This window comes from Cetorhinus maximus, chromosome 21 (genome assembly GCF_964194155.1).
Source record: "Cetorhinus maximus chromosome 21, sCetMax3.hap1.1, whole genome shotgun sequence".
In the NCBI taxonomy this organism is placed as follows: domain Eukaryota; kingdom Metazoa; phylum Chordata; class Chondrichthyes; order Lamniformes; family Cetorhinidae; genus Cetorhinus; species Cetorhinus maximus.
In genome coordinates, this window is record NC_135899.1 from 57,224,838 (window position 1) to 57,250,368 (window position 25,531).

The following is a 25,531-nucleotide window of genomic DNA, read 5'->3' on the forward strand; positions in this document are numbered from 1 at the left end:
AGGATATATTTTCTGTTTTCGCTGAATTAGGCAATCTTCTAAGTGTATCTGATGTGACCTTCAAATTACCTGGCTTCTACCTAATCTCACAGTTGTAACCTTGAACCTTTGTCAAGAGATGTTGCAATTTTGGCGGTGCACTGGTCAATGGTTTTCACCAAATCATCTCCAGCGGTTTGTGGTCGGTCTCTACCCCAAACCACCTTCTCATTAGATAGGTATGAATACGCATGATTCCAAACACCAAAGCTAATGATTCCCTCTTGATGTCCGAGTAATTGGATTGCATTACAGACAGAGATTTTGAAGCAAATGTAACCAGTTTGTCTTTTTGTAGTATGCATGCTCCCAGACCTTTCTATGAGCCGTATATCTCCAGGGTAGTTGTCTCCCTAGGATCATAAAATTGCAATGAGGCCGCTCCTGTTAATTGTTTCAGTGCTTCGAAGAGGTATTGGTGGTCCTCATGCCACAAGAAAGACACATCCTTTCTCAATAATTCCCTGAGCAACGAAGATTTTTGATAGAAATTGGGAGTGTATGGAGACAAGAAATTAAAGAGACCTAGATATCTTTGGAGATTGTCCTTATCTTGAGGAGTTAGTATGGCTTCAATATCCTCTATTTTGCTTGGATCAGGACGTATGCCAGCACTGGAATAAATAAAACCAAAGATATGATCTGCTGTATGTTGATGTCGTATTTCAGACTGTAGGACACTAATCCATCATTATATACTGTTTACATTGATAAGTGCGGATTATGTTCATGTTCCTGCTTTGTTCATCCCACAACAGCAATACCATCTGTGAAACAGATGCATTCTGGATTTTGACACAATGCATGTAATGCAGTCCATGTGAGTTTGAAAGAGATCCTAGCTAACAGATAGCCCAAAAGGAAGTCATTGAAAACTTATTGTCCGAATGGGGTATGAAATGTAAGAAGCTCTTGGGACTTCTCTGTGAGATGTACTGACCAGTAACCATGCCTGACATCAAGCTTCAAGAAAAACTTTACACCTACAAATCTTGGATTTAACTCTTCTAATGTGGGTATTTTGTACGGACAGCATTTCAACCCTTCATTTAAACATCATGGATTAAGGCATAGTCTGAATGACCCACCCTTTTTAATGACATGTGATTGAGCTGCTCTAGTCTGTGTGCTCTTGTACCCTTCTAATGATTCCATCTTGTCTAATTCTTCAATTTGTCTTGTATATAGATGCTGCACTTATGTTGCAGATCAATTAACCGGCTTGCATTCTTGTGCAAGTGTAATGTTGCAGCTCCCTTGAAACTGCCAATTTTGTCAAAATATTCTGGATATTTTAATATGAGGCCCTGAACTAAGGTGATAGGAGTAGTTTCTGAGGTTGATCTGCCTTATGATGTCTGACTGATTCCATGGATTGTCACTAGTGTGAGGTCACAGCATGCCGATAGGCCTGCAATCACTGGGCCTTTAGTTTACACGATGTAGAACATCTGTAACACCCAGGAGGATTGATTGTATTTGCACTCCAGGACTATGGCTCCTGTGCATGTAATTAGTGATCCGTTGTACTTTGAAAGTTGCACAGCATTAGATTTCGCCATGGCCTTCCACGTCGATACATTTCTTTTAGAATTCACAGAGGTAGTATTTTGGCGCTTTCCCCTGTGTAAATCTTGCCCAAATAATGAATATTTACCAACTTTCTTGGGACAGATAATTTCAATCTTAGCAAAAGTTTTGGACTGTGTCACAGCATCTGTTTTCCACGAGACTAACAGTGTGATACATGTGTTCATTGCTCTTCGTCTCGTCATGCACATCATCGTAGTTTTTTTTGTCAGTCAGCTCATGGATAAATTTCTGATGGGATACCAGATGGTCATTCTTCTTGCTTGAAGGTACCTGTTGTGTATTGCCTGTTTGGGTCAGTACACAGCTCTTTGTAGCTGCATCAGCCTTTGCTCTAGTACACTGCCACTGCCAATGGACCTTTCTGCCACATGCCTTACAGAATTGATAAAAAGCTGGGCACTTCCTGGGTGCATTTTCTTTATTCATTCAAGGGATGCGGGTTTTGCTTGCTGGGCCAGCATTTATTGCTCATCTCTAATTGTCCTTAGGTGGTGGTGAGCTGCCTTCTTGAACTGCTGCAGCCCATGTGTTGTAGGAACACCCACAGAGCTGTTAGGAAGGGAGTTCCAGGATTTTGACCCAGTGACAGTGAAGGAATGGTGATATATTTCCAAGACAGGATGGTGAGTGGCTTGGAGGGGAACTTCCAGGTGGTGGTGTTCCCATCTACCTGCTGCCCTTGTTCTTCTAGATGGTAGTGGTCATAGGTTTGGAAGGTGCTATCTAAGGAGCCTTGGTGAGTTTCTACAGTGCATCTTGTAGATGGTAAATACTGCTGCTACTGTGCGTCGGTGGTGGAGGGAGTGAATGTTTGTGGATGTGGTGACAATCAAGAGGGCTGCTTTGCCCTGGATGGTGTCAAGCTTCTTCAGTGTTGTTGGAGCTGCACTCATCCAGGCAAGGAGAGAGTATTCCATCACACTCCTGACTTGTGCCTTGTAGATAGTGGACAGGCTTTAGGGAGTCAGGTGAGTTATTCACTGCAAGATTCCTAACCTCTGACCTGCTCTTGTAGCCATAGTATTTATATGGCTTGTCCAGTTCAGTTTCTGATCAAAGATAACCCCAGGATGTTGATAGTGAGGGATTCAGCGATGGTAATGCCACTGAATTTCAAGGGGTGATGGTTAGGTATTGTCTTGTTGGAGATGGTCATTACCTGGCACCTGCTTGGTGCAAATGTTATTTGTGATTTGTCAGCCCAAGCCTGGTTATTGTCCAGGTCTTGCTGCATTTGGACATGGACTGCTTCAGTATCTGAGAAGTCACGAATGGTGCTGAACATTGTGCAGTCATCAGTGAGCATCCCCACTTCTGACCTTATGATGGAGAGAAGGTCATTGCTGAAATGCTGAAGATGGTTGGGCCTGGGACACTATCCTGAGGAACTCCTGCAGTGATGTCCTGGAGCTGAGATGACTGACCTCCAACAACCACAATCATTTTCCTTTGTGTTAGGTATGGCTTCAACCACCGGAGAGTTTCCCCACCCTGACTCCTATTGACTCCAGTTTTGCTTGGGCTCCTTGATGCCACACCCGGTCAAATGCGGCTTTGATGTCAAAGACATGTTGAAGGCTGCCCTGTTCACATGCCTTGCTAGGTTTGGGTGTTCTGGTGAAAAATTGAGGCTGTACATAGGAGCTGTAAACTTTGTCGACCTGCGAGGATCGCTTTGTATTTACGACAATCCTTGAGTAGCACTTTGATTTTATCCATTTTGGGCTTATCTAGCAGATCTTTCTGGAATGTTTCCATGGGAGTAGATGCGATCACCAACTCAACAATTCTGTGTGCTAGCTTTGCTGTTGAAAAATCATAGCATGCACCCTTTTCTCTGCATCTGCTGATGAAGTGGTCTATCGATTCTGTAGGCTGTTGTTGAAATGACATGAACTCTAGTCAGTGAATACAGTAGTTCAACTGCTATTCCAAGATAGTCCATTTTTTGGGGGGATCTTTAACTCTTCTTCTGTTAATCCTGACATGTTCAGCCCGCGTAGACCTGCATTCCCTGTTGCTAGGTGAACTTTGGTGGCTTGCTTGTCTGGTTTAGGCACAAATGAATCAAGAAACCTCAGCTGTATATGCTGTTTAAACATTCTGAATTTGGATAGTGGGTCAGCTGCATCACAATGTAAACTGGGGAATTTTGCAGGCATTCTGACAGAATCCCTTTGACATTCCTCCTTTCTGTAGTACCTGGGATGAGTGTTGCTGTAGCCACTTTCTGAAGCTCCGCCCATGAAGACAGGTTCTGGCGAGAATACACCGCATGGCAATGGCATCTTTGCTTTGTATTCAATTTACTGTTCAGCAATGCTTGAAACTGCCCATTATAATCGTGACCTTCTCTGGCCCAATTTTTATGATAGATTTTTTGTTTGACTCTCACTTGCTCACTATTGATCCGGCCGACACCCTGGTTACTCTCCTTTCCCGACTGAGCCAACCCAATGCTGGTCCTCTCAACGTGCTGTCCCGCTCACTGAACTGACAGGCTATGCGCTACAATCTCACCACAAGGGATTCCTCTGCTTACCAGCTGTTTTCTTGAGCACTATCTCGAAGCCGTGTCTTCCAAGTTTTTCTACAGTCACCTGCTGCATTTTCAACACTCTCTGACGCTGCAAGTTTGATGCAGCCTGACCAAAACGTCAAGGGTCTTATTATGTCATGGAGCACAATCTAAAGCAGTTCATATTTTGTATCTTTAATTAATCTTTCTGCCAGGCTGTTAGAACAACAGTAATCGCCATGTCATGTTCTTATAATGATATAATACTTTGGGTTTATTTAGTGTACAAGACACAAGGCATCAATAGCTCAAAAGGGATTGGGTAAACATGTTGTGGCTTCACTTGTTAAGATTAGGCACATAAGAACAGTTATACATAGGTGTAAAGCTTGAAGGCATCAGAGATGCGTGTGTGTGCTCTGCTAGAAGCAAAAGTGGAACAAAGACTGGAACACATGACACACTTCCCTTCCAGTGATGCCATGCTGATATCCCTTAAAGGCATATTACAAAAAGTTTGGAGGCTCTCCAACTGGTGGGCGAGACTCCATTTAGAAACAGTAAATTTCGTTCCTCACAATTCTAGCACCTATATGCTGTGTACATGCTTATAGATAAAGCTAGCATGTAACAATTGTAATAAAGGTATATCAGAGAGAACCTTGCAACCACCTACCATTAATAATATATGAGAAACGTAGCCTGGGGTAGGAAACCTTGGCAGGAATCGAGTAGGGTGAGGTCAGTGCTATGCTTCAAGTTCCATACCACCTTTTGCTAATTAATCTTTCTTCCTACTTGCACACTCAATCACTCACCTCATTTATTCACTCTGATACACTGCAAAGCAGCAACAATGTCTTGCCATTTTGAAGTGGAGTCTTACCACTTGTATTCTAACACATGTTCCTCTTCTATTTCCGTAGATGATCTGGATGTGACAAACCAAAAAATCAATATCTGTGATATAGAACTGTCACCTTGCAGCACTTTATTCACTTCGAATATGAGAAACACCAACTCAGATTCCTCCCTCCCAGGCGTTCAGCTGGTAAGTTTCCAGAGTAAACACTGGGTTTTTCAGTTATTGTAAAAGTTAAGTGGGGAGGGGGGTGGAATTTTTTCTTTAGTTCAGTGTATAGGTTGCCTACTGAAGTAGTGTTTAGTCATGTTGCTTTTAGTTTTTCTTGTTACAGTAAAAGGCTTAAAATTTGAAATCTTGTGTGATTCTTTCAGTCATTCAGTTGAAGTTTGAAATGATAAGGCACCAGTGTCTACGGGAATCATCACAAGGGTTGAAAGGATTAAGTGCATATAATGCACCATTGTGGAACCTACATCATGTGGCAACAATGCTCCACAGTCTGATGGTGGAACATTTCTCTCAAAAGCACTTGTCAATTAGATGGTGTCAAGCCAGCAGCGGGCCATCTACCTGAAACCCTCTGCTCCTCCTGGTGGTCCTCTTCCTCCTCCTTTTCTTCATCTTGCTCCTCCTCTGCTTCTTCTTCCTTTCCCTCCTCCTCTTGTGGCTCCTGAGTTTGACCCTATAGCATAATTGCTGCTCGCAACAGATTGTGGAGCACGTAGAAAATTGCCACAAATCTGGAGACCTACTTGATGCAGGGTGCCTCCTGAACAGTTAATACATCTAAGCCTCTGCTTGAGGATCCCAATGCTCTGCTCAGTGATATTCCCACTTGTGGCTGAATGGGACAAATGAATATCTTTTAAGCGCATCAAGACAGCTCCTTGAATGGGAAGCATTCACCTGCATGATGTGCTGCATGTGGTCACAAACAAGCACTTTGAGGGAATGGAATCCCTCCAATGGCCCATTTGCAGTCAATGGTTCCCTGGACCATGGGGAATCCTGAAATTCTGTTGAATCCCAGTGCTTTCTGCCTCTGGTCTTCTCTGGCAATATGGAATGATATATAGTCATTCCTCAGAGTGAATAGAGCCACCGACTGACCTTATGAATACATGCACAGGCGATTGTGGGATGTAACTAGTATTACCTGTGACAACCTGCAAGTTTCCAGTAGCATAAAAATAAAATATTCTTGTGACCTTGACTATCACAGGCAATGTAGTCATGGCCGTGCTGCAAGGCCTGAGTTTTCACTCCATGCAGCAACAGATCTCTGTAACGATTTATTTTGTCAAGCACAGCCTCCTCCGGCAGTGGTCTTCTGTCACCTGACTACTGTAGTTCTCTCTGAAGATCCTTTGTGGATAATGCCTCCAGCTGAGAACCCACCTCGCCCTCTCGTCCTTCTCTCCTGCAACAGCTGGTATGGTTCTGCATGTCCTTATCTCCTCCTCCCATTCCTTATGCAGAGAAAGAAGGAACCCCTAACAATATCTCCATGACCAAGTATTCCCTTTTGTATCCCCTTCCCTAGATCAGCTACTTAACCCTTATGGTTCAGAGACCTACTCTGGAAATCAATGACTCATTGTACACTTTACTTGCGTTACAAGCAATACTTTTATTAACCTAAATCCCTTAGCATATAAATCAATATCAATGTAAAAATACTGATGCATATATCTGCTAGTGTATACTCACAATCTGGTTGCATGGTTTCTTGAGAGACAAACAAGATCAGGTGGTCGAACTGTCCTGTTCTGCAAGTGAAGTTAATAGCTGACCAGGATATCCTCTCTTCTGACTGCAGCCTTGAGTCTCCAACACATCGTTCTTATACCCTTCTCAGAGGCAAGAATGCTATCAACTGAGAGACAGCTAACACATTACCAAGTAAATATTGAAAGCTGAGCATTGCTTTTAAGCAGTGCTCAAAATCCTCAATGGCACCTTGTTTTCTCCTGTTCAGTTAATCACTATTCAGTGAGGGTGTGAACTGAAGGGTTACCCTCCAAAATGGCATGCTCTGTCTTTAATGAGTGTTAGCAGGCAACATGATTGTCAATGAGCCCCTAAGCGATATCTGGGCTGGCCGTTCCTAACACATGCTTTTACCTCAATGGTGTCTTGTGCGAAATGTAGACTAAACCCCCTTAGAGGCTCTTTCATGCTTAAAGTATTCAAGAAATCATTCACAATTTATCTTTTTATTCCTGAGCTAAAACGAGGTCTACTGCATTTGGACTTGATGTTAGACAGGCAGTAGGAAGCACAACCACATCATGGAATAAAATGTGGTGACCTAGAAGCAGTCTTGGTAACCTATATGCAAGTGTTAGTTTGGATCTGTTGGTAGCATTCTTACCTCCTTGTGAGAAAGGTGTACGTTCCAGGCCCCTCCCAGAATTAGTGTAAGTAATCTTGTACTAAGGCAGTCCTGTATTCTTTTTTACATATGAAAATGCAGCGGGCGGTATACTGATGTTGCTGACTGTTGGGATAGAGACGCGGTGCACCAGTTATGATAGTGAAGATCTACACAGAAGTGATGTGAGGGAGCGAAATAAGGGTCACTCAGAGGAAATGAGTGAAACCTGCAGATGGAGAAGAAATTGCATCGTTTTGTTGGATTGGGTGTTAGGAGGAATAATGATGAGGCTGGAGCAGACAGAAAAAGCCAAGTGGATAGCTTCAATTTTGAATATAATGAAATTCATAAGCTTTTAGCTTCAGGTGTTAGAGATTGTTGGCGATGAGATGTTGGCAGCAGGAGCCGGAAGTTTGTGGTGCAAGGGAGGAAATTGAGAATGCTCTTGCCCTCCAGGGTAATCCTCGTACAGTAGAATGTTTTTGTTGCTAAGAGGAAGAAGCAATGGTTCTTCAGTGTGTAAAGCCAGAACTAATTACAGCCTTCATGCCATTTGTGAGCCATGTGCTCTTGAATCTGCTTGCTTGGACCTTAGGTCACAGTGCTAGCAATCATGTAATAGAGAGTTGAAAGAGGAGAGACTGAGCAGGATCTTAAGGGAATCAGGACAAAATCAAAGCAATTCTTGTTCAGGCAATGAGGGGACTGCTGTCACGGTGAATTGCAGACTAGTGTATAACATACTGATGAGTCAACTGGGTATAGTTCTTTGCAAGAACTGAAGGTTTAGAAGCATGTAGGAAGATACAGATAGTGAAGGTGATAAGGAAATTAATAAGATTAGGATTTTTGGTGATTTTGACTATGGAGGGTTGACGGGCTTTTTGTGACGGTGACGTTGACAGCTTTTGTTGAGACAAATAATGTTTGTGTATTCTAGGATGATTCATATATATGCAGCATCTAGTTTGAGAGACTACACATGGTGGATAGGAGATGTGTAGGTATGGGGGAACAGAGCAGCTTTCTGATCTGGGGGTCCAGAAGGAAATATTCAGCAACATGTCTCTCTTTTCAGCAATATTCAAGCACTGCTTTATCTTAGGTTGGAAAATTATCACCGTCAAATTTAGACAGCATTATAAATGTGAAGAAATAACATGAAAAACTAAAGGGAAGTGAAGGTGTGAAACAGAAGATGGAGTGAGACTTGGAGACAGCTGATAGAAAGGCAAGACTCTTGGCTATGGAGAGGCAACCAATATGTCCGAGTTGCTGGATACAACTTGACTGAAATTTTTGTTTGACCCAAGAGTAAGTGCCCTGAAGGTCAGATTTTTGGTCTAGGGGTGAGGTGGGGTGGGGGAAGCGAGGGTTGTGGGGTGGGAGGGCAGGTGGAAAATGGAAGTTGTGGTGGGTGACCCTGGAGTGTGTGGTAGCTGCTGGGGCAGAGGCAGGCTGGGTGGAAGGCCTGCCTAAGTGCATCGGCACTGTGTCAAAGCTTTTTTTTAAAGACCAGTAAAACTTAAAACCATAACTCCATACCTCACCCCTCACAACCCCCACACTCCCCATGCCACCTCATGCCCCCACCCAGCCCCCCATGTCCCTGCATACCCTCCATGCCAACCTATCCCTCTCTACTAATCCTCCATGGCTTTTTATAGCCCCTAAATCAACTTAGTACCAATCCAAGCCCCCCAAACACCACCCATTTCCCTTACACCTACTATGCCAATTCACCTGATATCCATCATGGGCAGACTTCAGGACCCATGCTGAGATGAGATAAAATCAAGTTATCAATTGTCTATTGAAGAATTCACTATTTTTAAAAAATGCATTCCTATTGTTAAAAACCAATTCATTACATTTAACTTCCTTTAATACCTTATTAAAAACAAGCACTGGAATTCATAGTCCCACTTCAAAACATCTGTAATGATTTAAAGCTGTCAATAAAACTGTGAACTGAGAGGCACCAATAATGGAAGGTTGTGAAATCAGTCATGCAACACTAATCCAGTAATAATAGTCCTCAGGCTTATGTCAACAGAATGAAATTGCAAGCACTGATTTTCCTTTAAACACTGCAAACAATTTTCAAATATTTAAAGGACAGGAGCTTTAAATGCCTTGATAACTTGACAGCCCCTTTTGACAGTTATTTTTGACTCTTCTAATGAGCTTGATAGTTCCAATAAATTTATAGTTTTTACACACATTCATGTCTAATTTTAACAATCCCAAAGCATACCTTAACTTGCCCAAAGGTCATTTGACCTTTACCAGAGGTCTCCTGCGGCCATATTCAAAAGGGTATATTTCTTCTTCAGTCCCCCACCTATCCAAGCAATGCTGCAAAGTTTAGAAATGCTGGTACCAGCCCTAATCTGTACACATCATGTTTCTCACTCCTAGCTGAGGAAAATCAGACATTACTGGAGGCAGCTGCCACCGTGAACCTCAGAAGAGCAATTTCGAACCCATCCCCATTCCCCACCCTGTGAAAATGGTAGGTGCCGTGTTCGGGGGCAGGACTTTAGGAACTGGGCCTTCCCGGCTACTTGCATAATTGTGGAGAGGCTCTCCTCCTTTACAAAAATGCAGGCCTGAACTTTATAATAACAATAAGACTAGGATCTGGTTTGCTGTGTGCTTTAGGTATTACTATATTAGCTGAATACTTATTTTTTTCTTTGACAAGTTAAAACCCTCTCAGTTTGCACATTGGAAACCTGCTGTATACACATATTAAGAGATGACTGCTTTTACTTAAAAACTTGGCTTTATCTTAAATGTTTACGTAATGCATCTTAATTTATTTTAAGCAAAAGAAAGACTTGCGTTTAGATAGCACCTTTCATGATCACAAGAAATCTCAAAGTCCTTTGCAGCCAGTACTTTTGATGTGTAGTCACTGTTGTAATGGAGGAAATGCAGCAGTCAAGCTACACAAAGCAAGACCCCATAAACAGTAATGTGTGAATGAGCAGATAATCTGTTCCAGCGATGCTGATTCAGGGATAAATATTGGCCAGGATTCCAGGGGTAACTCCCCTGCTTTTCTTTGAAAAATTGCTGGACGATCTTTTACTACCACCTGAGGCAACAGATGTGGCCTCGGTTTAATGTCTCACGTGAAAGATGGCACCTCTTGACAGTGCAGCATTCCCTCTGTACTGCACTGGAATGTCAGCTTTGATTTTTGTGCAGGTTAACTCCTCTATTAAATTAATGGACAAAAGAATGCCATGTAAATTTATTAAATGTAATTAGATCAATATTGCATACAGTAGTTTCCATACATATTCAGCCACTGCAGTAGGGGCCAAGAATATGTATATTGGATAACTAAAGTACTTGGCTGGAAGTTGATCAATCAAATATAGCGGGGTGTCCGAAATCACTTTAAGCACTAGAACAAGGCTCACTCAAAGTACAGGTTGCTCTTCATGAACACTGTTGCCAACTCAAAGTATTAGTGATTTTGCCATTCAACAGCTGCAGTTAAGGACTTATCTCTCTTTTAGTAGCTATTTTGAAGATTTTTTTTTTGTAAGGACACTGGGATTCATGAAACAACTACGTTTTCCTTACTTTTATGAAACATGATGTCATGTCTAAACAAATTTACTGTGGTATTTGCATGTGACAATATTACAAAATGGTGATGCATGTTTTTCTGGATCTTTTCATCTACAAACAAGAAAATCTCTTTGTGAAACCATGTCCTGCATTAAGTTAAGGTGTGAAATAAGTACAGCTGCCATCATCTGTGACATGAGATAATCCTGGGTGCACGCTTCGGAATTGAGGAATAACATGTCTGTCGTATTAGTGGGATCTTCTTATAATATTGATTATAACTGGGCAATAATAAATGGCACGTGTATCCTAGAGGCTGGATATGCTGTCAGTGTTTTGATGCAGTTTCTTTCCTTCAAGATAAAACATGTAGTCATTGAGTTATCTGGTTCCAATTTACAGTACATTTCATAAAATGTACACTGGTTCACGTCAGACAGACATAACAACATTGACTGAAAGAGTTAATTTTCCTTTTATATTCTCTCTTACATTCTTCCTCTGCATTTTGTCATTAGTTTTTCAGAAAAAAAAACATTTGTTCAATTAACATCTTAATTGTGTGTCAATGCCAAAAAATAAGTAGACGTACCCGTGGCTTTGACAGTTCTATTCAAACCCCAAAGCTATTCCCAGATTTCTTACTTTGCTATCATTGTAGTTAAGAGTTACAGCAGAGATATAATTAGGATGAGTTTCAAAATAGACCATTCTCATTCATTTGTTGCCTCAATGTTAAATCTATATTTGCAGCAATAAAATTAAAACTAAAATGAAGACTCATAAGAAAACTTAGCAATAGTTTAATCGCAAGTTGATGAGCCTCATGCAGTTATGCTGCATGATTAGGAGCAGCTATGGAAATCCCAATAAAGACCGCATGCATACTAATCCAGTCCAGGGTTTCCCTTTGACCACCTGATTGGCATGAAAGTGTAAAGAGGTGTGACCAAATGTGTTCAGCCTGTGCATGCTAGAGCTGAGAGCTGGATGTTTATTCAAAGCGAGATGCTGTGAGCTGTGAGCTATAATCAGTGTTTTGAGAGCGTGGAGTCTGAATCAAAAACTGGATCTCCTGCAGCGCAGAATGATCTAAATTGTTCTTTAAAAGCTTCATTGTTTGAGATGCAGTGGACAGCAGGTCCTGTTGGAGGAAATCCCATCTATAGTTCTCAGATGCTGCACATCCCCAGTGGCTTTGCCCCATTCATATCTCTGGAGTGCTAAGTACCGGCGCCTCTGTGCACTGTTCGAACAGCTGAGTAAAATTAAGTCATACCTTTCATTACAACCATGCTGCCATGCTTGCTGTCAATTGAGATAATTTCGAAGCTAATGTAACTTTTACAGACTGAGAAATACCAAGAGCACCCACAAAAATAAAAGTTTTGCCACTGAAGTCCAGAGAGTGCAACGGAGATAAATAGTCGGTGGTTTGTGTTTTACTTAGGCAAGAAACAAATAAAAGAAACTTTCTTCGACACCTGTTGATGGTACAGCAGCAGGCCTTTAATATTCAGGTAAGAGACTTTATTATCACAGCGAAGGATTATGTTTCACATTGAGACTGTAGTGACTTATTTTCTGCTATTAATATTTGCTACAGAAATGCTACTTAGGCTGAGCCTCAGTGCTCCTCAAATTCACTCTCAAAATAGGATGGCAGCAGGAAATTACATTCCAAAACGTGTAAGTTGCATTAAGGTTTGTGTTTGAGAACTGACGCAGGAGTTGAGGAGTTTAATTTTAACATGAGGTAACATTTCCCATATTCAGAGGAAAGGAACCGCTCTGAGCTCTAACAAAGTCGTATGCTGCGCAGTAATCATTTAAGATAGGAGAGTGAATGGGAAAAGCCTGCATAAAGTTATGAAAGCAAGATGAAGTGGATGAGTCTGTGGTGCTGCAGATATTGGTTTTAAAATATTGCTATTAGAGACATAGTTATTTCCTTAAAGTGGTTTAAGCGGTGTCTTTTTTCTTTCTCCCCTCGAATTTGAGGCTTAGATTTTTGCGATACTTCTTACGCCTGCACCATCTGCATGGTCTAACACAATATCGCTCTTCTGCCTCTGCAGATGTTACATTGAAACCTGCTGATAGGAGAGGCATAAGGGGACGTTTTTCTTTTTCAGCTGTTTCTGCACTACCCACCCCCCCACCGCCCAAAACAAAAAATGCCCCTACCCCGATGGGGTAAGTGGTGAGGCTTGGTTTAGTACCTCTCCATGGTAGTGTGGCTGAGGCTAGGAACTCAACGTGTGAAAGATTTACAAAGCCACACACCCTTACACTGTGCAAAGCCACCAAGCGGGTGAACATTTTCTGACTATAGATTATTTTTCAAACAACATATATTCCATCTGATTTAACAGGAGGAATTTCAACTTAACCCACCCACTGGAAAACTAAGAATATCACAGAGTTTTGTAGCCCATCTGATTTTGCTCTCCGTTCAAGCCAATAGAGAGTAATAGTGTGTGGGGTGTAAAATTGCCATTCCACTCAATCCTGTGGGCTTCCTGCGGTCAGCAAGCAAGGTTAAAATAACGCTCATAGTCTTATTAGGATCTGTTATAGAGCAATCATTTAAAGCTGTTTAATTTTATAAAATGTACACTGGTTCACATCAGACTGACACAACAAAATTGGCTGAAAGAATTAATTTTTCTTTTATATTCTCTCTTACATTCTTCCTCTGCATTTTGTCATTAGTTTTTCAGGAAAAAAAAAACATTTGTTTAATTAACATCTAAATTGTGTGTTAATGCCAAAAAAATAAATTGATGTACCTGTGACTTTGTCAATTCTGTCCAAACCCCAAAGCTTTTCCCAGATTTCTTAATTTGCTACCATTGTCCAGCATGGGGCCAGAGGAACTAAATCAGCTGTAACTAGTTCTGCTATTTTCAGACAGCATTCATATGCTGAATTTTTTCCACCTATAATTGAAACAGGGGCCTCCTTATGCCATGGTTTCTCTTCACAATTCTGAAAATTTTCTCAAATTCAGAATAGTCCTGTACCATTAAATAAATGGTCAAGTATTGGGAAGTTAACTCAATGACTGATTACATATGTAAAAAGAAAATATTTCTAATAAACTAAAGATGACTGCCTCCATTTAAGTAAAGGAATTGTGCATTGTGCTGGAGCTCTCTAGGCCAAGGACAGAACAAGACAAAGTGTGCATCACTGCTTTTTAAGATGGAAGTGGAGAGACAATATATTCTGCCAAATGTTTTCAGTTCATGTCCTCTGCCCAAGGCAGACAGACGCACAAGCATGTCACATTCACATGCTAAACAAAACAAGCACAGGATTAATGGGCTAATTGGTCTAGTTCTCCATTGTAAAGTTTTTATGATTATATGGTACAATCTGTTGTTGGGAGTTTAATTTTTTTCCCTCTAACCTCCCCCTCCCCTGCACAGAAAAGAAGTCTAAAAAATTGTAAAGTAGCGCAAATATTTTAACAAGTGCAAGAACCCTCAAGATTGCTTTAGGAGAGTCACTTATGTATAATTCAACCGTAGCACTTTAAATATTGTATTTCCAGATCATGACACTTAACTCCCTACAATGTTAACCTGATTTGGGAAGTGGCAGGTGCTCGGTTGGTAGACAAACAATTTGGGGTAGATCTTTGTCTTCACAGCTTGGACAGTAATCTGATGGCGTGGGTTATCTTCCATTGAAAAATTGGAGGGTTCTATAAAGAGCAGGGAATCTGCTGCTACAAATGTCAATACTGCCCAATTGATGGAGAATAAAAATCTACCCTACTGACAGGTGTTGTAAAAGTTAATTTGGACTGACAGATTAAGACCATTTTTAATGACGTATATGGGGTTGATGCACATTATTGCATGGGGATTAAAATGTGACTGTGACTTTTCCATTGCTGATTAATTTGGAGTACATTTTCCAGAAGATTTATGCAGAGTATGTCAAGCAGAACACCTCCACAGTGTGTGCATACAGCAGGCCTTTCAATAGATTTGATGCGCTTATTCCTTCACCTGCACTCTGAGCTCACCATTTCATTCTGAGTATCAGTTGCACTTTATAACTATGTCCTTACTATTCCAGTGTATACATTCTCCCTGGTTTTAAATAAACTCTGAAAATTGATGCAAGGACCGTTAGTACTGTATGTATCCTTAATGAGTTTTCATAAATAAACTGACTAAAAGTAAAGATTTTAACCAGAAATATAACTCTCTATTTGGTAATGGTAACTCTCCATTTGGCATGTGATACCCCCTCAAAATAATAAAGATTCACTTTTCCTGTTTATAACAATTTCTGTAAGTATTTTAAAATAAATGATTCATCATTGCTGAAGCAGTACATGATCATATTACGACCTCATATAATAGCATATTTTACCTTTCAAGTCATTAGATTTGAGGGGTTCAATCCCGGCTTGGCATACCATTCAAGCTTGTTCATCCGCACTGAGTGAGTGTTGGCAGTACTTGGCATGGCTGCTAGGTGGAGCACTGTGTAGCAGTGGAGCAGTCCATCTCTGTGAAGTGTAGTGGGTTGATTGGGGGAAGGATGGGTTAGAGGTAAAGCTTAACAAAAACAGTCTCATCATGTGCCCTCCCCCTGCCCTCCCTGAAACACACCTCCTATCAGTTGATCAGATAGCAGTATTAATGGTGGCTGCAGCTAAGATTGTATCCATCCTCGCCGAAGGTTGGAGAGTCGTGATTGGAGGCATAACGGTAAGAGACATAACTATGTTTGCATTTAATGCAAGGTGGGAGGGTAAGGAAGAAAATAACCGAGTCTAAAAATCTGTACTAGGCAATGTCTTGCACTGTATTAAATTGCAAAATAAAACTTCAGATCGAGTCATATCTTCAGTCCCTATCTCATCACCATTCAGATTTCTATTAAACCATACATATCAGAAAGTCTTATCCCTTATTTGTATTAGAAAAAAAAGTTTGTAGGTTGGTGTTTCTTTGCAGTCAAATAGCATGGAGACTGAATGATAATGATAATTTCTTTTCTGTTTCCCTCTCCTGAATTCCAGTACCATCCAAACTTCCCCAATTTGTAGCATGCTCCTCAATATCTTACACACATTTCTATTCCCGTTATTTTCTTATACCGATTTCATAATGAAGAAAGCCTCATTTCAAATCGTTTGACGTGACGAAACTGAGTGGAAGTGCAGAATTTGTTCCAGACTCTTTTATGCTTTGTTTCAAAATGATTAGGGGGGCTTAGGTGGGAGCAGAGCAGTGGAAAGAGAGAAGGGGTCTTCAAAAATGGGCAAATAGACCAATTTTTAAAAAAAGTATGATAATTTCTGACAGAAACTTTTGACTCGTCTTTCCAGCTGAGTTCTTGCCTTCCTGGTTTTAATCCACAGTGTTCAATCTGTGAAAGCTAGATTCTCCCCAATAAGGGTGGCACTGTGTGTTTTTCGGCTGGCCACTTAATGCTTTATCAGTGAACTCCCCAATTTTAATTTTAGTTCAAGGAAGATGGATATTGAGTATTTTTAGATACAAACACAGTTGATTACAAAAGGCATGGGCAAGGGGTGACTAAAGCTCTTACCCTGCATCACGATTTCGGGGCATCATCGTCAAGTGTGGAAATGTTGAAAATCATAAGTTCTGATTCAGCAAATTCCTGCACGTGACAAACTGTATTATGGTAGTTATGCTAGACTTCATTCTTGTATTTTACTTAGAAGTGGCTGTGAAGTATTGTTGTTCTTCAAAATTTTATCTTTCATTTCTTATTAATTCTAGCCACTTAATCAAAACTTACTTCTTTAAGAACAGAAAACCTCACGCCATTGCATTTCTTTTCTGGCAGTTTTTAAAAGTTCAAACTTTTTAAAATACTACAAATATTCTAATTGCCATTTCTGTACTTCCACGTTCACAGAATGCAGACTAATTATTTCCATATTTGTTCTTGCAGCTTATACAGTGGCTAGCAGAGAACACATTCATGTAGCATATATCTGAATGGATTTTGACAGAACACTTCCCATCAAGTTGCAATCTCCATGGAGTTATACCTGAAAACATGCTTTCTCTTGTCCCACTCATATGTGTATGTGGACAGAGCCTTGAGTGTTCAGACTTCTTTCTGTGAGTTGCTCTAGGAAACAGTATCAAAGATCATAAATATCGTTTTGGAATTGCCTTCATCAGCATCAGCCTTCATCTAGAACAGAGACAGAGCTGTGCAGTTATTACTATGCAGTTTGGATTCTTTTTGGTGGTGATCATTTTAAACTTCATGGATTACACCGGCAGCCATGACTTGAAGGGAAGGAGGCAAAGACGAAGTGAGTATCAGAGGTTTCTATCTGTAGAAGTACCTGCTTTAGTTTACATGAACTGATTTCAGCTTGCGAGTGAACAAAAGGAATGAACAGTTATTTCTTTGTAATATTTGTACAAACAAAAAAGCAGATTGTACTAAACCTGCAGTTTTTATTTTAATTGAAGACAAGATCCAGACATATAAGAATCTAGGGAACCTGGTAGAATAGGATTCTAAACTACTGTTTTATCGTCTATTGCAGCTGGTTTCAATAGAATCCAGATTAATAAAATGGAATGAAAAATCTCCTTACTGCCTGCTTTAAGTAAAAGCTTACATCTTTGAAAGAGCGAAGACAGGTTGATAAATTTCTGGAGAAAAACTTTGTATGGGAACCTGGATTTTATAAATAGCAGTGTAGCCAAGAGGGAATGCGAGAACTATACAAATGATTAGTTAGGCTACAGCTAGAATAGTGTGTCCTGTTTTTGGAACCATGTCCTTAGAAAGAATGTCAAGGCCATGGAGAAGGTGCAGAAAGGATTTACTAAGATAACACCAACAATTTGAGTCTTTAGTTATGAGGAGAAAACGGTGAAACTGGAACTCTTTGTAATAATGGAGAAGGTTAAGAGGAGATCTGATTCTGATTCACAGTCAAAAGAGGTTTTAGTAAGGTAAATAGTGGAGGTGGGCGGGGGGGAGGAAAATAATCTACTGGTCAGTGATTCAGTAACTAAAGGCCATACGTTTAATATAAATCACCAAAAGAATGAAAGGAGAGGCGAGGAGATTCTTGAACATATATGCTGAGTGTTAGGATGTGAAATATCCTACCAGAAACATTGGTAAAAGCACAATCCAGGAAAGCCGGCAGGTGGATACATATTTTAAAAGTAAAAATAAATGATATGGGAATGGAGGAATATTACTAAATGAATAACTGCTTCAGAGACATTGGTTCAATGACCTGTGGTTTTATGATTCTTGCACCATAGATAGCTTTCTGATTGCTGGATGACAATCTTCTGTCACTGTTGGGTTTAAGAATACAATAAGGTAGAAATTACTGTCAGTGGTGTTATCTTACAAATGCTGAACCAACTCATACCAAATTTTTCTCCACTACTTTAATGGACTTATTGACCAATCAATTTGAAAAAGAGAGGAATCTGGTATGAAGGTGTTAGGTTCGCTTGGAAAATATTGCCGTCAATCATTTCTACCTTTATGTAAATAGATTTCAACAATCCTTATTTCGTCTCCAATTGGTATGAATTCAGACACAAAACTTTCTTCAGTTTGTCTGGTTTAGAGATTACTGAACAATAGCGGGCATGGGAAGAGGAGATGCCTCACACTGATGCATTCGGGAGCTTTATTTTTAGGTTAGGGTAAAGGTTCATTAACGGACATGACGTAATCTATAGAAGGACGGAGAGAGAGAAAGCGAACCATAAAGGGCTTACTGCACAGAAAGAAGCTATCGGGCCCATCATGTCCTTGCCGGCTTTCTGCAAGCGCAGCTCAACTCCCCAGCCCTTTGCCTGAGCCCTGCAAATATTTTCTCTTCAGGTGCTCAACCAATTCCCTTTTGAAAGCCATTATTGAATCTACCCCCGCATAGCTCTTGGACAGTGCATTCAAGAACCTAGCCTAACCACTCGCTGAGTAAGATTTTTTGTTCCTCATGCAGCCTTTGATTCTTTTGCCAATCACCTTAAATCTGGCTCCTCTGGTTTTTAACCCTTCTGCCAATAGGAACAATTTCTCTCTCTCTCTCTACTCTGTCACGATTCCTCATGATTTTGAACACCTCAATCAAATCTTTCTATTCTATAAGGAGAACAACCCCAGATTCTCCAATCTATCCATGTAACAAAGTCCTTCATTCTTGGAACTACCCGAATAAATTATTCATGCAGCCTCTGCTATATCTAACCTCTGAATAGATAATACTGTCACTGGGTTGAAAAGTGTTTCATCACTCAGCACTGATGAGAACAAAATCTTTAAATTTGGTTCATGTTATAAGGTTTTTCTCTTAAAGATGAAGAATCAAACTCAAAGATGTCTGCAAACTTCTATCACTTTAGGTAATGCCCAATGCAGGATATTGAGGAAATAAATTTATAATTTGTTTTGGATTTCCAGCATCCGCAGTTTTTTGCTTTTATATTATATTGAGGAAATAGGTTGAGCAAAGGTGTCAAATGGGTTTGTGCTGTTCATTAGATAGGAATTTATGAAGAATGAAGCAGAATAGAGCATTTTAATACCAGCCATATCTCATTCCTCAAGTTCAAGTACCTTAGATGTTTGATTTTATATTGTCATGCAACACAAAGGGAAGGTAAGGGTTATTAGAATATGGTTCAAATGCATTACCACAAATGGCTATGTGAAGCACAGTTAGTCACAACATTTAGGAAGGAGTTAGATAAACAGTTGAAGAGAGAGAGAAAAATAAACGGGGTGAGGAAAGCGTAGATAGCTGTGATTTAGAGCTTAGACAGACACAACTGCCTCAATATCTCTTTCCGTGTTGATTGTTATTGAAACTTACTAGCAAAGTGTGAATTGATTGACAAGGGTGTGACTACATCGTTTGAACTTTAACAAATTAAGTGGTGTGATTTTTTAAACGCATTTCTATGGTGATATCAGCTGTGTTGGCCCACAGAGTGTGAGCCATTGGTCCACATTTTTAAAATTTCCCTCTCGTTTCCCCCCCCCCTACACAGACCCTTCATTCTCTAGTCTACCTGGGACTTAATTTGTTTCCATTTGTAGTTGTAAAAGGGGACAGTTCTCTGAAGGGCTGCTGACCAACACTTTGAATTTCAGGTGGTGTTTACACACCCTTTCTTGTCCATTCTTAATTCCTTTGCACCCATTTGCTGTTGTGTCATTCTCGATGCAGCTTTACATTGTGGCTAAGGTTCTGGAAAGCAGCACTCACACAGGGAATTGTGACCTTAAATGCCACTTTTCATTGCAACTAGGTGCTGCAACCCCTACTGGGCTGGCCAAAGAGGTGCTTGCCCATGCCTCTGCCCTTGGCTGTTAGGCCCCAGAAAAAGCTGGGTGCCTGGTGCTTCTGAGGTCACAAAGTTTGACTGCTTCATGTTAGTGTGTCACGGCTTGCAGGAGGATTGTGCTCCTGTCATTGATGACCCATTGTCCATGAAAAAGTGTGTTTATGGTTTCACACTCTAGGTGTGACTCATTTGCGCTTTCCTGATGCAGCTCCACCTTTGCCAACATTCTTCAGATGCCATTGATAAACACCACCCTATGACACCTCCCTGATAAAAGGAACTCAGAGAGAAAAAATAAAAAAAAGGAGAGAGAGGAAGAAACACCAACTATCTTTGAACAAATACATTTGGCGAGTCAGGATTATTAGCTACAGTAAACAGTGACTGCGTAGGAAACACAAGAAAAAAACTGGTCCCATACAAAGCTGCACTTAATATCTTGACTTGTTACAGGGTGAATGCATTAAATCTGCCACTTTCACGCATGCAGCACATTAGCGTAATGGTTCTTCTGTCAAGCTAGCACAAAGTACAAAAAGTATGCAAGTGATTTTCCACATTATTTGAGTCAATGCAGCTGCGGTGCACAACCAATGTAGCTGAAGGATTTTTACTCCATTGCACAACATTTTTGATTGCCCTGAAGCAAATTTCAAAATTGATGCTGTTGGTGCGGGATATAGTCAGTTCAAAATTGTATATTTGCACCATGTTATCTGTTATTCCAAAACTCATTGCTGCAGTCAGTCACCATCATTTTGACAATGTTTCCTGGACAGGAAAGATGGTATTAGATATAGAGTACCGATAACACTGCAGTATGGGACTGCTTCCTGCCCCGAAGTCTAGAACTAGCCAGTATTAGAAATTTGCAAAAACACACAACCAAAAGTATAACAGTATAATTACTGCTTTCATAAAAGGCTGGTGTGGGGAATATCAGTAGCCTTTCTGGAAAGCTATGTGGTAAATTATCCTTTATAAGCAAGATCCAGAAGAGCAGCAGGATTCTTCTCTTGATTCCAAAAAAATGTTTGGCCAAATAATTTTTCATGCAGGTCATGCCACTTTAAGGTCAGTGTCCTTTGAATGTCCTCTTCATTTCTATCCCTATCATTTCTTACAATGCATGTCAGAATTATTAGTCCTTCAGTAAAGTTTCTTAAACAAATTTAAGTTACTGTGATGTGTTTTGCTGAATCTGTGGATATGAAGCAAATGATTCTTCTAGCTGCTATCTAGTTTGAGTGCTTGTAATTAATCAGCAGCAAATTCCCCCTCAATGATGCTTGAGTGAGTTTTATTTTCTACAGTAGAATTGCATTTGGTATTTTCTTTACTGAATACAGTTCCTTGAAGAAAGGGTTTTGAATTTGTACAAAGTGAGGGTGGAAATTAGTTATGTCCTGTTTTCGGGTCCATAAACACACACGAGTGCCCACAGCATACCTAACTAAAGGGCATGAGCCCAACATAAACACTTTCATCCTTGGGATTCATTTGCTTAATGAGGATGAACAGGCTGGGATGTTTCTCTTGAAAAGAGAAGGCTGACGAATGACATTGTAGACGCCTTCAAAGTTATGTAAGGTTTTGATACAGTAGACACAAAAGGGCTGGATTTTCAATCAGGGGTCAGGAACCAGACATGGGAGCTAGTTATCCGTCCTGACCCTGCATGGTGTGCTTTGACTATTCCAGTGGTTGTGTCTAAAGCTGGAGCCAATTAAAGTCCGAGGAGCAAGTCCACCACAAAATTAGGGATGGTAGGAAGGCTCGTGATGCTGGGGGGGGGCGGTGCTAGTGGAGGCAGTGATTGCTAGTAGCTCCACTGGCTGAGGTGGGAACTGTCAATCTGAAGATGGAGGGAGAAACCAGGTAAGTTTATTTTATTTTTCAAAAAGCCACAGCTGCTGGGCCATGATCCTAGAGGGACGACCTTGCCAGGGGCTGGCCATATCATGCAGCTGTGGCCTGGCAGCTGTGATGATCCCTCATGTGACTCATCGTCCCATCCTGCCACCACCTTCCCCACCCCCCCCCACCCCCACCCCACTCACTTCCTACCTTGAGCCCACCACATCGGCCTGCATTGCTGACTGGGAATGGGGCCTTCCTTAATAGATCCTGTAAATATCAATAATTGGCCTGCATTGGATACCCACTGGAAAGTGGAGGGCAGCCGATCCAACCCCGCGCCACCTTCATTGAAAATGGCTCAGGGTCACGATCATGGCAGCGAACCAGCATGGGTGCCGGCTATGCCAATTCACGTGCCTGCCCACCTCTGATTCAGACGGCGCACTAATTTAAAAATCCCGGCTGGGGAGTTTGTTCCCACCTGTGGGGAAGAGTAAAGCTGGAGACCACCATTATAAAATGGTCATCAATTAAATCAAATAAGGAACTCAGAAGAAACTCCTTTATGCAGGGAGTGGTAATAATGTGGAACTCGTGACCACATGGAGTAATTAAGGTGAATACGATAAATGCATCTGAGGGAAGCTTGATAAGCATAAGAGGAAGAAAGAAAGAGAACTAAGCTGATAAGAGTTAGGTGAGGAATGATGGGAGGAGGCTTGGATGGCACATAAACGCCAGCTTGGACTTGTTGGGCTGAATGGCCTGTCTCTGTGCTGTAAATTCTATTTTCTTTGGTGAGCTGCCGGTCACACCTCTACAAGCAGTGCTCTTACAAAGCTGAATGCTGGGTCACATTAGAATCTGTACATTGGTTACTAGCGCATACCATGTACCAGTGTGCAATTCTCAGCTCTTCAAAAGGCAGGCTGATTGTACATTCCTAGCAAATTGAGACAAAGGATTTGGGCCAATAAGTGAACTTATTTACACATGATAGATAAATGAAGCAAATATTATAATAGTGAAATACATATTTCACTATCCTTCTTGATACAACTAAAGATGCCACTTTTGCTTTTCCTCTGAATACAAGCATTAAGGTATAGGCTCACTTCATACCCTGTAGAATGGACTACTGTTTCAGATTTAACTTAGCTATCCTCTTGGCTGACCCTGGAACTTTCAAAACACATTGTGCAGCTGTTAGCTGTGAGATTGACACACTGCCTGAGAGCGGCTGTAGACTGACTCGTCAGCTATGGCTCACTAGGTAGCACTCTGAGTCAGTAGGCTGTGGATTTATGTTCATTTTGTGTGAGTTTAAATGCAAAAAAAATGAGGTTGACATTCCAGTGCCTTACTGGGGGTTATCTTTGGATAAGGTATTAAACTGGGGCCCTGTCCGTTCTCTCAAGTGTGCGTTAAAGATCCCGTAGTCGTATTTCAAACAAGAGAAGGTGAGTTATTCCCGGTGTCCTGGCAGATATTTATCCCTCAATCAACATCAGTAAAAGAGATGATTTGATCATTATCGCTTGCTGCGTGCAAATTGGCTGCTGCTGTTTTTCCGAATTACAACAGTGACTGCACTTCAAAATATATTGAATTAAGAACATTTAGCCTGTTGAACCTCCTCCGCCATTCGATATGATCATGGCTGATCTTGGGCTTCAACTCCGCTTTCCTGCCCACTCTCCACATGCCTTGATTCACTGTATCATGCCCAGTAAAAGGCATGTCATATTTATGATTTTAAACATGGACTGTGCTCACATGGATGCTCCTGGAACTTCCTTTATTCATTTAAAAATGGAACTGATGAACTGTTAACATGGCTGTCAAGGGAGTCAAGTGACCTTAGCAATTTTAACCTAGAATATCAAGCTTCCGGAAAGTTCTGAATTGAATCGTACTGGGTGGGGGGGGTCTCCACCTTGAATGGACATATCTAAATAGCACTCCTTTTTTTGTGGAATTCATGTCTGCTATTGTCCAAATCCTACTCCAAAACACAGACTCCTGGAATGGAATGGACTCCTGGGCTCTATGGGCAGGATCTTCCGGTCGGCAAGTGGGGGCGGGGCCCGCTCGCCGATGCATAAAATGACGTAGGATGATGTTGAGTGGAACTCCCGACGTCACCCCACGTCATTTCCATTTTCAGGTCAGCGGGGGCACAGCCGAGTCAGCTCCGCGCCCGCCGACCTGTCAATAGCCTATTGAGGCCACTTAAAAAGTAATTCACATCATTAATGGACCAGCCCGTCCAACCTTAAAGTTGGCGAGCAGGCCGGGAGCCCTGGTGGGCTTTGGAAAAAGCATGAAACCTCATCCACGGGCGGGGATAAGAGTATTTAAATTTTTATCAAATCTTTCAATGAAAGTTATGGACATGGCCTAACTCATGTGACAGTGTCTCATGAGGGGACATGTCAGGGAAATTTTTTTATCATTTCTATTAATTTTAATTCCAAGCTGATCTCCCTGAGGCAGCACTTGGCCTCGGGGAGATCTGTGCACTCTTTCATGCTCATGTGCGAAAGAGGCACACTCCGAGCTGAGGGAATTCCCCCGCCTGCACAGGGAGTGCATAGCGCTTCCTGGTGGACATCACGCTGGGAGGGCCTTAATTGGCCCACCCACATAAAATGGCGGCGTTCCCCCAACCCCGAAGAGGTTGTCAAAGAGCACCACTAATCAGTGACCCATCCCCATCTCAGGACTTCTCAGAAACAGTTTGCCATCAAAGCCATCAACCCAGACAGGTGCTTAAGCTTAGATCTGGGTCCAGGTTGCTTGGGACCATCGCTGGTGCCATCCTGAAACAAAAACAGTAAATGGCTGTATCCATCCATTATTTCTTAGAACATTCAGCCATTCATCATTGTTGAATTTAAGTGAAATTTTTGACAACAGCATAGAATGTTTATCATTGTGTGTGATAGCAATGGTCAATTGCCAGTATAAACCTTTCATTGCACTGGACTTGTCCTTATGAATTTGGACTTCTGAAAGATACTGCTTGTTCATTCAACTTGTCTGGAATATGGTTACCTTTGAGAACCACTCTGAGATCCTCCTTTAATCCTTTACATGCTGATTCAAATAAAAATGCACAAAATTACAGGTTAAAGAGTTCAGCACCAGCAAATCGTATGTTATGTCACAAACCACAAATTGGGCATTATATATGTAATGGTGCTTTATATCAATCTTAATGCTGACCCGGGTACTAAAAGCAGAAACACACTTCATTCTTCAACAGCGGGCATTACCCCATGCACATGTCACTATTTTATCTGTGCACTCAAGTGTCCTGCTGTGAAGATACAATACATTTTTAT

The 25,531-nt window shown here is 41.2% G+C and overlaps 1 protein-coding gene across 2 annotated transcripts in view; it reads left to right on the forward strand.

The window, feature by feature from the left end:
* The first annotated feature begins 11,967 nt into the window (after nucleotides 1-11,967).
* rspo1 (R-spondin 1) overlaps nucleotides 11,968-25,531 on the forward strand; it is a 205,891-nt gene continuing 192,327 nt past the window's right edge. The window contains exons 1-2 of one of the 2 annotated variants that reach the window (XM_078566968.1): nucleotides 11,968-12,500; nucleotides 16,933-17,305. In XM_078566968.1, the coding sequence (XP_078423094.1) occupies nucleotides 17,215-17,305 (91 nt within the window). In that variant the 5' untranslated portion in view covers nucleotides 11,968-12,500; nucleotides 16,933-17,214. Of the gene's footprint in view, nucleotides 12,501-15,627; nucleotides 15,714-16,932; nucleotides 17,306-25,531 lie in introns of those variants that run through there. The other variant, XM_078566969.1, reaches the window with a different exon arrangement.